Source organism: Petromyzon marinus, chromosome 37 (assembly GCF_048934315.1).
Source record: "Petromyzon marinus isolate PM22_M1 ecotype Great Lakes invasive population chromosome 37, UKy_Petmar_22M1.pri1.0, whole genome shotgun sequence".
Classification (NCBI taxonomy): domain Eukaryota; kingdom Metazoa; phylum Chordata; class Hyperoartia; order Petromyzontiformes; family Petromyzontidae; genus Petromyzon; species Petromyzon marinus.
In genome coordinates this window covers 13,473,176-13,486,889 of record NC_133703.1, presented here as the reverse complement: position 1 = coordinate 13,486,889, position 13,714 = coordinate 13,473,176, and the positions used below count along the sequence as shown (strand labels likewise).

At 50.2% G+C, this 13,714-nt stretch overlaps 1 protein-coding gene across 7 annotated transcripts in view; it reads left to right on the top strand.

The window, feature by feature from the left end:
* Positions 1-13,150, top strand: part of SUZ12 (SUZ12 polycomb repressive complex 2 subunit) — a 54,324-nt gene extending 41,174 nt beyond the window's left edge. For 3 of the 7 annotated variants that reach the window (XM_076072314.1, XM_076072313.1, XM_076072315.1), the window contains 4 exons: positions 27-106; positions 392-505; positions 983-1,226; positions 7,867-13,150. In XM_076072314.1, coding sequence (XP_075928429.1) covers positions 27-106; positions 392-505; positions 983-1,226; positions 7,867-8,043 — 615 coding nt within the window. In that variant the 3' untranslated portion in view covers positions 8,044-13,150. Of the gene's footprint in view, positions 1-26; positions 107-391; positions 506-982; positions 1,227-7,866 lie in introns of those variants that run through there. The other 4 variants (XM_032967359.2, XM_076072317.1, XR_004403947.2 and 1 more) reach the window with 3 other exon arrangements.
* Positions 13,151-13,714: the final 564 nt, after the last annotated feature.

The window sequence follows — 13,714 nt, the reverse complement described above, 5'->3', positions numbered from 1 at the left end:
CCTGGCTCTGCTCTTAACTCCCGAAGCAAATTGACGAGTTCATGGACGTGAACGAGGGGGAGAAGGAGCTGATGAAAATGTGGAATCTGCACGTGATGAAACACGGGTGAGTGGCGGCCACGTAAAACGGATGCTCGGCTTTCGCGCAGAGTTACAATGTTGGCCAAGGGTGAAGGTCACTTTTGTTATTTTATAAATCCACTTGATAACTCGGGAAAGCCTCGCCGAGCCTTAAGACTCTCTTTGTCGGGAACGGCCTGCCAGGTTTTGGCAGTAGGAGGTGATGTTGCAGCTGTGCGTAAATCTAAATTGATTTAATTTGAATGGTGATTGGTTAGCATTTCGATGGATGTTTGGCCGATACTAGTTACATTTTATGTTTTTTTTTTAGCTTTGGAAGGAAACTGCAGAACCCGGAGGAAATCCATGCAGAACAGGGGGAAAACATACAAACTCCTCACACAAAGGCACCCGAGTCAGGAAACGAATCCAGGCCCTTCTTGCTGTGAGGCACAACTGTTACCACTGACACCCTGCCGCCCCTTGGTGGTGGTGATGTTGGTGGCGATGATGCTGATGATGCGTGGTTGCGATGATGATGATGTGTGATGGTTGCTGGTGGTGATAGCACATGGTGGTGTGGTGGTGGTGATGACACGTGATACTTGGTGGTGGTGGCTATAATGATGCTTGGTGGTGGTGATGATGATGATGATGTGTGAGGGTGGTGATGATGTGTGATGGTTGCTGGTGGTGATGGTGCATAGTAGTGGTGATGATGCTTGATGATGTGGTGATGATGATGGTGGGATGGTGATGATGGTGGCGGTAATTATGATCTGGATGATGGTGCTTGTTGGTTGATGTGGTGCTGACACGAGATGGTGACGATGATGGTGCCAGGGTGGTGGTGGTGGTGGTGATGTATGGTCGTGGTGGTGATGATGATGCACGGTGGTGGTGATTGCCGTCTCTTGCGCAGCTTCATCGCGGACAGCCAGATGCACGGAGCGGTGCTGCTGTTTGTGGAGCAGTGGGGGCCGCGCCTGCTGGAGATGGGCCTCTTCCAAAACCTCCTGCTGCACCTCATCAGTCTGCACGACTTCAACCTCATCGGGCAGGCGAGCGTGCAGGCAGCCATGCTGCGTCTGCGCCGCCTACGACAGCGCCACCTGGCAGCGCTGGAGCAGCAGCGAACTGGAGGGCCGCCCCCCCGTGGCCTGGAGGTGTGACCCCCTTCCCCCACCCACCCTTCCCCACCACCGCACTTTGCTCATTGACATATGTGGGGCAGTTGTCGAGACACCTTGACAAACAGGGTAGAGGATAAGGGGTCTTGATGATAGACCAGGGTGTGTGCAACGCTTACGTCTTCTCAACGGGCAGGGATGAGGAGGTGGGAGCTCCTTCGCGTAGGAGGATGAGATGATGGAGCAGGTGCCCGGCTGAGCAAAACAAACTTTACACCTCGGTTCTCAACCTTAGCTGGACTAAGGACCTCTGCAGCGTCTACAGAGCCCCAAACCCCACCTACAGTGAGCACTGCTGTGTCGCTGCTCAGAGTTTGGAGGAGGGAGGGGAATGCTCACGTCCAGCTCTTGGCAGACTCCTTTTGGCATTTCTCTGACCTCAGTGGTCCGCTTTGGGTTTGTTGGACCCTGGTTAAGAACCACCCCCCCCCCCTCACCCCGAATCGGTGAATGCGACTCTGCAACGTGAATGGTGAACGGTGGACGCGACTCATCTGCAACAAATAAGACAAATTAGCGGATGAAGCCGGTGGAGCGCCGAGTGAGATCGACGGGACGTTAAGCTGTCAGAGAGCCGAGTGGTTAGCGCCGCTTGCCAGTGGGGAAGAAGACGGCAAAGGGCTCGCTGCATTCCCCCCCCCCCCTTGCTGCCCAGTGTTTATGTCGAGTTGTTGCCATCAGAGTCACCGTGTGCCACATTTGAAATTGCCCTGAAAATGACCAGTTTTTAGACGTAGATTTATCCCCAGTCATGGTTAGACTTAACATTGAATGGGATTTGTCCTTTGGGGGGGAGAGCGCAAGGAATGGAGGTGAGGGGGGAGGCTTGGGATGGGGCAGACAGGGGGGGTGGGTAGCCTTGAGTTTCGTAATCTCCACTTCCGAACGTAATTGATGCACTCGTTTAGTCCAATAGTACTCAGGTGGGCAATTAAAGGGCTGTGGCATGCGAGGGCCTTTATTCATTGCCGCTCAGCCCCGTGTGAGGTGCAGCGGCCATCAGGCACTTGTGAGCGCGTGACAAGATGAGCACATGACATAGGGCCCTTCTCCCCCAGTTCGTGAACGCCACGTCGGTTCGATTCGTTTCGTTATGAGATCCGCTGCTGCTGCAGACTTTATCCCGCCCTTGGAGCGGATGCCACACCTAAGTCGTGGAAATAACAAGCCGCTTATTTTTAAAGCCTGTGAGCGCTTTATCAGTGTATTTATCTGGCACTGCGACCACAGTCCTGGCTTGTATATTGTGTGGAAAATATGAATATTTGGAATGTACGGAAGACGTAACGAGTGCATGTAATTACGCGTAGGTCCTCCTTTAAGTCGAGGGGTAATTTTCAGGGGCAGTGCTATTAATGAGCAGCCATCTGGGGTCAGCGTGGCAAGCGGGGTGGGGGGGCTGTGTGGTCATCGTTACGTTCACTCAGCCGTTCTCATCCTCGGCTGTCAGAAATCTGCATGCGTAGACGCGGAATGTTTGACAGATTGTCCTCCGCTGTTGTCCAACAATGCGCTGTGTCAAGAAACAACGAGTTCATTCATTCTGTGTCGGTGCACCAATTACTGTGCTCTGTTTGCCCATGGCTGTTTTGTCAGGAGACATTCCTGCCGGCTATGCATTTGTGGTTTCTACATTGCGTGATCCTTTATTGTTTAATGTTATTCTCCAAACGTACCACAGAGTTTACTGCAGGTCACTTCTTAATGTAATCGTGCCCCATTTCAGCGTTCATCGTGGCACACTGTTCCGGTCACCTTTGTCTTTTAGTTAGATCTGGTGAGAGCCCATTTGGCGCGTTGCAGAGTAATATTCAAGGTGGACCTGGGGGGAATGCTGGTGTGAATAAAGGAGGGTGGCACTGGGTAACAATTGGCAATAAGGATATCTTTTTTTAAACTGTGTCACCCATAAAAATAATTCACGCACGCGTAGTGCGAGATTCCCAAGTTCGAAACTACAAGGTGAACAGAGACAAAGTGTCAAAGGTCAAGTTTTGTTGGTCTACCTGGGAGTGGGGTGATGGGTGGTGGCGCCCCTTCACCGGTGGCACCGGGTCCGCGGTGGAAACTCGGCGCGTCTGGGTGCGGAGCAATCGCGCCATGGGCCCCACCGCTGCTTTCGCTTCCTGCAAAGTGGTGATCGATTTGTCGACCCTGCAAAGATGATGAGTTGAGTGAACCGCCCAGCCAGAATTTCAACTCGCAAACGTGTGACTACGAGTTTCCTGTAGTCTGTGTTCCATAATTAAAAACCCTTCTGGTTGTGGAGAGCATTGTTGAATAATTTTATATAACATAACAGATGATTGCGTACGTTATTAAATATTTATAGGTTAACGAGACAATTTTTTCCGTGGCTACACCACTGTTGACAATTGCTCCTGAGCTTCCGGCATTATCGACGAATTTTAAGAACCTGGGGATTATTTAGTCCTGCTCGGGAAGCCTCAGAAATTAACATTAAACTCAGAGAATCATGAAGGCGCCTTAGTTCGGCTCTGTGGCCTCAGGCAGCCGCGTGGATCTTTTATGAATCCTCACGGTTCGTTAGTCGGGCTGTCTGCTTGCCGTCACTTTCTTTTGTGTGTTTACAATACAGTCGTTGGTGTGCATGTCAACTTGTTTACTTTGGGATATAATCCCAAAGTAAACAATTCACTATTTATCGACGTGTCACATTGACTGAGCCGCGATGTTACAACGCTCTACCTGCCACTCAATGTACAGGCAGTGCACAAGGCATGTCGACTTGCTGGTGACATCTTTTAGCTCCTCAATAGAAATAATTTCAAAGTAAAGAGCTCAGATGTATCCGCTACAGCTGGAGCACGTTCTATATGACCCGCTGTGTGTAACCATTTAATTATTATTACTATTATCAATGGGCCCCGTACGTCCTTTGGACGTGGCCATCTGTCCGTCCGTTCCGCCCTCCGTCCCTTCTTCCCTGCCAGCCAGCCAGAAACAATTTTTCGAATATCGCACGTGCGTCACGCAGCTCGCCACCGTGCGAATTCGCAGTTACGCGATTCATCTTTTGGGGACATTATTCACACTTGCGCTTTGCGTTTCGAAGTTACACGCGCACGAAAAAAACAACAAAAATGCGTAAACTAAAATGCTTCTAAATAACGAAATAATTGCCAATGATCAATGTTCAAAGTAAAAGCGAAAAACGATTTCGCTGGTTAACCTATCGGCCCACCACCTTTCACGAGTAGAAGCAGCCCACGGAAAGCGTTCAAGAAGCCCTGATGTTACTCGTTATTTAGTCATCCTTGTAAGTAATAATGTTATACATCTTTAGTGATTATTATTATTTGTTATTAAACTCCTTATTAAGTATTTTTTTTGTAATATAAGTATTACATTTATATTTTATGGGTCTTTCGGTAAAGCCACGTAGATAGAAAAATTATAGAAATATCTCGACGTTTCGACCGCAACACAAGCAATCGTCTTCAAGGGGAAAAAAATGTATGCTTATTTTGTAAATCCAGGGCAAAAATAAAGAAATGAAATAAAACTATAAACTATTTTTTTTAGTTTTCCAGGTAAGGCCCCCACTGAGCTATATAGCTCGTTTTCAGAAGCGACCTGGCCACAAATGATAGCTCAATGAAGCAGCAGCCAAATACTCGAAATGCGTGATGTTGATTCTAAATGTGGAAGGAAAAACCAGAGGACCTGGAGAAAAATCCACGCAACTACGGGGAGAGAGACATGCAAACTTCAAATATGCAACAGGCATTGTCAGGGTCGGGATTGAACCCAGGACCTCCTGTGTCCCAGGCGAGGTCGTTCACATCTCGCCACCATGGCACCCCTAAAATGATTCTAAATTTTTATTCGGTAACACAACCCCCCCTTTTAACATGTATGTCTATGGAAAAATAGGCTTCATAAGTGCGATTCAACTTATGCACTGTTTTTGAAGAACACATGTCGTACAATATGCGAGGGACGCCTGTGTATGATATTATCGTATGAATCCCGCGCAAATGCGTGCGATCCACGGCTGGGGTGGGGGGTAGGGTGGGGGAGGGTTGGTGACATCACCCGCACGCATGCGGTTATGTTACAGCCAGTCAGGAATGTAGGTAGGAGACAGCTAGCCAACAATTTTAATTTTCTAATATGGTGTGATGTGTTTGACTGGGTGCAATAGTCAACGCATAAACAGATACTGTAAAGGTTATAAATTTTAAATTTTTGTATACATCGTATCAGTCTGCCTTTGCTATGCACTAGTAACGTGACACCATGGAAACCACCCTTCCAAACGAAATGTTTCCATCTCAAGGGATCTCCAGGTGAGGTACATCACTTGACGGCAACCAGGAGTTTGCGGCACAGCGAGGGCTCGCCACGCCTTCGCCGACGCACCGCTGGGCCCACCGGTGCTGTCCGTACATAGCCACAAAGCGGCGGTATAGGGAGAGAGGTCTGCAGGAAGGAATGTCCCCCGAGTGCTTCCGAGGCAGGGATCGAGGGCACTCGGGATGGCGTGGTTCGCCCCGTGTGGTCGCAGCCGGGGCTTGCTCCGAATTGCGTTTACAAACACGATGGGGGGGGGGAGGGGTCGGTCTTCCTTTTGTGCCCCGGGTGAATGCGGAGACGCCCTCAGGGGCTGAGGCCCTGATGTGCACAGCAGCCGCACGAGGGGAGGTGTGGCCGGCTCCTGCTCTCACCCGGCCACCGTTTTATTTAAATCGCAACCACTGCAACAGCTGCTGACGTCAGGCCGAGTTAACCTAGGATTGGTGCACTCGGCACCAAATTACCTCCCCCACAGTTACACGAGAAGCAGGGAAAATGCATTGGTAACTGGGTAATCTCGGTGCCAAATCTTGCACTCATTGCTTCGTTAAGGAGCCGCTTATTGCTACATCATGAAATGTTATTCGTCTTTCCCAAGGACACTTTACACGCATTTACAAAAATTTCAAAACGCACAAAAGTTGCCACAAAACTTACCACACCCCTGCCTGTTATGTTCTGGGCTAGAGGGACAATGTTTTGGGCCAGAGTAACACTGAAAACAATTCGATTAAATATAATAACGGCTTGCTGTGTCACAGACCAGTTGGCGCGCGCGAGCTATAAAACTCGCAAACGTTTTTTCTTCCCCGTAGTCGAATCCTGCAGCTAAATGTGAGGCTCCGTTAGTGACCTGGCCTGCCAGCTGGTGAGCCTCCTCTCGTTGCCTGTGGTGCAAGCTTGTCTTACCTCATTAGTGCATTGCGGCTTGGGGTTTCAAATTGCACCTAATATGAGAATTAAACAGCGCCTGGGTAAGGAGCGGGCGTAAGACAAACGCCAGCGGTCGTTCTCTGCCCTCAGGACTCCGCTCTTGAGGATAAAGTTAATAATTGAGTGCATTTGGTATTGGTGCCTTTCGTACAACAGAAGGCTATAGTATAGTCTGCTTGGGAGGGGGTGATGATGCTGGTGTGCGTGATTTTTACCGAGTCGCGTAATTTTTCACATTTGACGAATTTAGATGGCGACGCTGGCACACGTGCCCTACTATTTATCTAATGACATTACGGGGTCATTAACGTCCACTGCCAAGAGGACAACTGTAGCATTCACGGCTAACATTCGTTTGGCGAGAGAATGTGTAATAGGCGAGTCATGCGGCAGTGCCCTCGCCGGCCGTGTGTGGTTCCCGTAGACCTCCGCTGAACGTAGCGGACAGTCGTCGACAATATGCGTGACCTTGCTTGTGCGGTGCCATGGCTGCAGTGTTGTGGGTTGTCACGAAGACCCCAACAGGGGAGGTTAGTCTGCACAGAGACCTTTGCCATGTGTCCAGAAGCTTGTTCAGCAGGGCCCACTGATGGCGTGGCAGGTTGAAGCCAGGTGGGTGGACTGTGGGATCCGTGATGAGGAACCGATTTGGTGCTAACGTTGCCCTGTTGACGCGTTTGTAGACTTTTGTATGTACGTTTTATTTCGCACCATATGTCGCAAACCGTGCTAATCAGAGGTGCTGCACCTGTTGATATTCTCACCAAGAGGGCCCTGGCAGAGGCTGCCACCATTGCCACACAACGCGTGTATCCATTTTAAAGCGTCAAGCTCGGACGCGTATCAGCTTGCCAACGTCCGGTTTTCGGCGCTGCTGGGCTTCGTGCATTTCTTGTCAATCATGCTGCTGCTACCTGCATTGGCAGTGATGCACAAGCGCAAATAAGCCAAAAAAAATATCAACACATTTGTCAATAGCACTTTGTGGCCTTCAAAAGGAAAAGTATATAATCAGTGATGTTTCTGGCGACGGTCGTTCTACATTGCACATTAAGCGAGGCCATCGATATCCAGTCACACGCTTCGGGGAGATGTGTGGTGAACACAAACGTTCATCTGAAGCTGGAAGCGCTGGTGCAGGCCAGCGCCGGCCTGTTGCGAGCGCTTAACTGGGCGACAGTCCCAGGGGCCCTATCACTGCTGCTCGGGTCCCAGTCTTCACTGCTGCTTAACGATGCTTTAAACATAATCGCTCGGGTTCTGAAATTCACAAAGGGCTTTTCCCCCCTCCTTCCCTACCCCCAACCCCACCTCCACCCCACCACCTCCCGACAATGAACCACTCTTTCCCCCTGCCACCAAGGGCTCGTCGGTTGCCGGGGAGACGGTATCCACGGAAACGGAGAAGAGCAGCCCCTCTCCGGCGCCGCCGCCTCCGTCGCCGTCGGACGGCAGCGGCTGCCCCTCGCCCGACGCCGACCCCTGCACCGCCGCGTCGCCCGAAGGCAGCGGAGACTCGGTGGGGCCGGAACGCAGCTAGCGCCGCCGACGCACACGGCAACGACGATGTCGCCGGTGACGGGGCCGTGTTGAGGGTGGGGGCTGGGGGGGGGGGGGCGGCAACCGCAGGCACTGGACCACCGAGACACGGGGGAGGGGGTGTGGGACGACGGACGCGGAGCCGACATCCCGGCCGTGACCCCCGAGAGGAGAGTAGTCAAAACCGGATTGTATCGGTCCGCGTGGATTTATGGGATGTGGTGGGGGGGGAGATGGGGGACGGATGTTCCTTTTTTATCGTTGTGTTTTAATGCGAGTCATTGTTTTTGTTGTCACCTTTCAATAGAGAGTAAAATATAGAAGGAAAAACAGGAGAGGTGTAAAACTGCCCCACGTTTTCCCTTGGGTCTGCTTGAGACGAGCGTTGTTCACTAAAGGAGGTGGCGGGCTAAGGCAAATTCGGGGCAACTGTTGCTCGCAATAGTTGACGCGTAATTTTATGTTCCAAATAATTCAGTGGCCCAGATCTGGACAAATCGGATCAGTGTTTCCGCCTGTGGGTGAGACCGGGATGGCAGGTGGAGTTCACATGACCACCCAAGGTTGTGTGCTCTGTAGACCAGCTATTTTTCACTGAACGTGCTATTAAACAAACTCTTGTTTTCCTTGACTGTTCATTGACTATATAATTTTTGCCGTATTAAGTTAAGGCAGTTGCTCAAAGTAAATATGTTGCTCGTGATAACTCTTGGCAACAGTTGCCCTAAAACTGTCCTAGTGTGTCATGGCCTTAATGTTTATGAGTTCAAGGTGGGAGGGGGGGGGTGCATTGGTCACGATGACATGGGCGGGTTTACGATGGTGCTCTCTTTATCTCTCAGTGCTGTGTTCTCGAGGAAATGAAATGGTGAGTGCAGAATGAGCGATGCTAATCGGCGTTGCTTCTCGTCCGACAATATGGTGTGATCTCCCTGATTGGCCACATTGAGACGTCGTGCCCTCGAGCGGTCCGCGTGCATGACAGCTGGGAGGGAGTCGCCCTCCGTAATGCCTCACCGCTCCACCCTAACTTTGTTTTTGCCAATCACGGGACGTTTTACTTCCTTTCAAAATCGTGTCACGGTGAAATGAATTGGCTAAGGCTGCCGTGAGCGCAGACTTCGAATTCCGTGCTGCAGCCTTGTCGCCGCGGCAACGTGTCCCGGGGGGTCTGAGGCTCGCACCGCCCGATGCCGTCGTACCTGGATACCAACGCTGTGTGTGGCATTCCCAAGTGGAAGTGCCTTGGTCATGTCGCACTGCTTTAAACACAAATTCAAAGGTAGGGTGGTGAAGTTGTGTGGGGTATTGCATCTTAATTCTCCCACGTGGCCACAAATCGATTTTTGCCCTGGGTGGGGGGGGGGTCGCTCCGTGTCGATGACCGTTACAGCGCCTCATCTGCCTGTCGGACGCTTAAGAGGCGGGGGGCGCCCTCGACTTCAATGAAATCAGTTTTTTTTAAAAGTGCGAGTCACATGCTGCTGTTGAAAAACAAAGCCTCTCCAATAATTTATTCACGCTCACGTGTGCTCCACACTGGCTTGTTACTTGAAAACCTGAAATTCCCGTGCGTGATGGTGGGGGTGGGGGGGGCGCGGAGGCTGCGCGCTCGTCGCCCCAACTCTTGGGCGCAGGTCCCACTGGCCGTGCGTTCGCCATAGCCGACGATTGGTGCTGTGCGTCCCGGCAAAACCGCTCCACTGAAGCTGCTCGCCTTCGGCTGAGCGGACGTATGAAGGCCCGATAATGTGTTGTTCGGTGTCCCTCCACGGCTGCTTTCGAAGAAGTGTAAAAAAAAAAGATAACCGATCGGTGCTGCATCGTTATTTGCCTGCGCTGTGCGCATTTCCGCACTTGGGTGTCCGCGAGCCTGGAGACGCTGGCGTTAGAAGGCATTTTCCGTCTCCCGGCTTTCGGTGGTAATCGGCCGGTGTTGAAATCTGCGCGTGGAGACGCGGGCACGGTCGGGGGTTGCGAGTCAACGGAGCGAGCGTTCTTCTCGCACGACAGCACGCTCGGGCCTGCAGCTCCATTCCTTTGCAGCGGATTGCCTATATAAAGTACCTTAGCAGGAGATAAAAGTACTTTATGAAACATGTATTGCTTTTGGTTTAACAAATTTTTTTTTTTAGCTTCGCCGTGAAACTGCCGGCGTAATTTTATTTGCAGTGTGTAAAACCACCGCCTCGATCTAGATGGCCATAGTCAAAAGTTGTGGGTGAACTGAAGCGCACCGGTTTATGAATCGATCGGTACCAAAGTACTCTTAAGATAGGTGTGCGTGGGTGCAAGATAATCCTAGGACAAGTGCACACTCTGGGAGGGTAGGGCAGATGGGGGGAGGGGGGAGTCATTTTAGCAGCATTTTAAGAAGCAGCTCGTCAACGACACCCACGCGAGAACGTCACCCCGCGGGGTCTTTACTGTGGGAGCTTTGTCCATGCCAACTTGAACTGTGCTACAAAACGTTGGATGACGTACGGGGGGGCTCCGACACCCCGCGTGGAGGATCTGGTGTGGCGTTGAGCACGGGGATGCGAGCAAAACTCTTTTACATTTAGGTGTGGTGGTTCCTGGGACTTAAAAAAAAACTAAAGTATAAATTGATGATGCAAGTGGACCACACTGTGGAGGAGTGTTGGCAGCACATTTCGTAATGTACTTGCGGTGGGATGATTTCACTGTGGTGCTATTTGTGATCTACAGTACGTTCCGTGTTAGTCGTCGTCGTCGTGTGCGCGGTTGCATGTGCGTGCGCGCGGCCCCGTGCATCACCTCGGCCGCTCCGCCGTGTGGATGCCGCGTGGCACCTTCTCGCCCGCCTCCGCCGGCGTGCGTGCGCTGGCCCGGGTCGTCCGTTGAACCGGGACCGTCGATAACGCCCTCTTGCCCAGAAGCCAAATTGAGATTTGCTGCCAACGCCATAACACTAACCGATCAGTATCACGATTCTGAACGATTGCTGCACGTGTCGCAGTCGTTATCGACGTCTCGCTCGACAAATTTGGGATTCTGCGGCCTGCGCCGCATGGCGGAGGGCCGCTCGGTCCCCCCGCTGGGCCGTGGCGCCACGCTGTCGCATGAGAGCGGATGTGGGCGACGAGGCCGAGGTGAGCGTGTTGGGCCGCCCGCTCGCCCGTCCCTGCGCTGCGGCTGTCACAATAACGAATCAGAGGCAGCCTTCAATAACGTAACTACGCGCGTGTTTTGTTATCGAGTGGTGGTGATGGGCGGTGGGTGGGGTGGGGGGTGGTGGGGTTTGTGGGGAGGGGTGGGTGGGGGTGGGCTTCGTGTGGGGGGTGCAGGTGAAGGGTGTGGATAGGTTTTTTTTTATTGTGTAAAGACAAAACAAATCTGTTGAGGTTGTGATTTGTGTTTTTCCACTGTACCGTTTGTGTGACGGGCGGCGGCGCCGTTTGGGTGCTCTCTGCCGAGTGAGGACGTCGCGGGGCACGAACCTCTCGTGCCTCGGCCCGCTCGCTGACGGAGCCGGCGAGGGTCGCGTTTGCCCGTGGGTGTCCTTCGTGCGGCGCTGCAGCACGACTGGTGATCTCTCCCGCTCGGACGTGGCTTCCCTTGGCTGGAATCAATTTCACTGCATGTAAAATAGGTTTGCAGTGCTGTACAGTGTGTACTTTAGAGCTTTATACTCGTGAATTACGGTCATCACTTTTTTCACAAACTTTTGGATTACGGTAAAGACTGCCCTGTATCTTGTATGGTTTGGCTATTTTTTTGTTTCCTCTGGTGCAAGTATGCTAAGCCTTTAATTTTCTTTAATTCATTCAAGGTCGATGTATTGAACACATTTTTACTTGAATGTCGAGAGACTTTGAGGAACATTTCACACCTGCGAGCATAGCTCCATTCTGTTGGGAAGGCGCACCCATTTCTGGTTTTGCGGCTCGCCGGCAAACGCTGCAGGTTACGGATAAATGGAGTCGGTGCACGGCAGCTCGCGGAGGCGACACTCGCGGGGGCGACGCTTGTGCGAGTGTTGCGCTGGAAACAAACGCGTAGCGGCCTGCAAAGGCTGGGCAGGCTTCCTCTCACCCAGGGAACGGGAGCTGAGCCACAGAGTTTTGATGCATATTAGGACGTCGAATGAGCAGGTGAATATGCAATATTATAAATATTGTAAACACTTGAAGATAAATCCACAGGAAGAGTAATACCAACACTACTCAGAGATTTCTTGAAATAGAATTTATATATTTTCCAAAAAAAAGTCTGCTCTAGACATACTTTTTTTGCATTGGAAACAAAACATGCACACTTTGTTTTAGCAATCGGTGGCCAAAATTTCACGTTAATTTTTTTTTATTTCCTTCGTATGCCGTGGCGCAATTGGCTCCGCCAATCGGTTGAGATGCGAGCGTTCGTTTGGTTTCACCGCGCGCACGCACGCAGCGTTATGCATTTCTTTTCCTCCAAACGTGGCCGTCTATTTGGGGGGAGGGTTTTGTACGCGCGTGTATTTTTAAGTTGGGGTGGGGTGGACTTTTATTTAAGGCGTTAGTGACGACTCTGGAGACCTTTGTTCAGTCGAAATAAGCTTTGGACATTTTTCATCATTGAGACAACTTGGCCGGCTTTCGACTTTGATAACAGCAAATTCTCCCCAGAGGTCTTTTCACTCTTTTGTAGTCTCTTGCTTACAACTTATGAGTTATGAATTAAATGTATTCCTTCTTGTAATAAAGTTGTTTCCCAGTTTACCCAATGTAAAACCTTTTACGTAAGTTAAATTCATTTATTAATAAGAAAAATATAAAAAAAAACTTACAAAAAAATTACTAACAAATTGTAAAAAGAAAGTCTCCCATGTAAAAAGTCTTTTTGTTTGTCACGTTTGTATTTGTATGGCCCTTATTTTTAATCAATGTTTAAAATTGTTCCAAAGTCAGCTGCAACTTTTGTTCAAACAGCTCAGAAAAAAACTTTCAAAGCAGCCTTTTGCTGTTTCCAGAGGTGATTTACTGTATTCTATTTAAATGTGACGAACTGTTTTGGTACAGTTTCATATCTGCTGTCTGCAAATTGTCTTCAGTTTTTTTGTGTAAAAAAAAAAATCAACAGTAATAAATTTGAGTGCTTTTTTTGTACACACAGATTCCGCTTTTAATTTCAGTCACGGGATGAAACCTTTATAAGAGTTTTTTTTTGGGTTAGATCGCATAAATGTAAATGTGTCGTTAAACCTGCCACCACGTGACATAGCCAACTAGAAAGGTTTGCCACGTACCGAACATGGCAATACCTGACAACTTCAGCAGCAGAAGAGCTAATCCACAACATTTACAATCACACCGGTGTTCTCTACTCGTAACGAATTGGCATGTTCTGCTTTACGTGATAAACCTTATTCATTGGCTATGTAGGGTGGTGGGTTTAATGACACATTTAAATATTTACGCGATCTAATCTAAAAAACCTCACATGGATGATATTGGTTGCGAAAGCCGACTACGTGTTAAACTGGTGAAACCTTTGTTTACACTGCCCCATGCTTTCGTTCCAAGTTGTCTGCTTGACAGTTGTGTTGGTGGTAAATTCGCAGCGCGAGGATTTTGACGTCTTTGCTGTGAGGACGAGGGGGAGGGGGGGGGGCTGTTATAAGCGCAATTAATGTTTGAAAAGTGCTTGGGTTCATGTAACCGTGGGTCGGC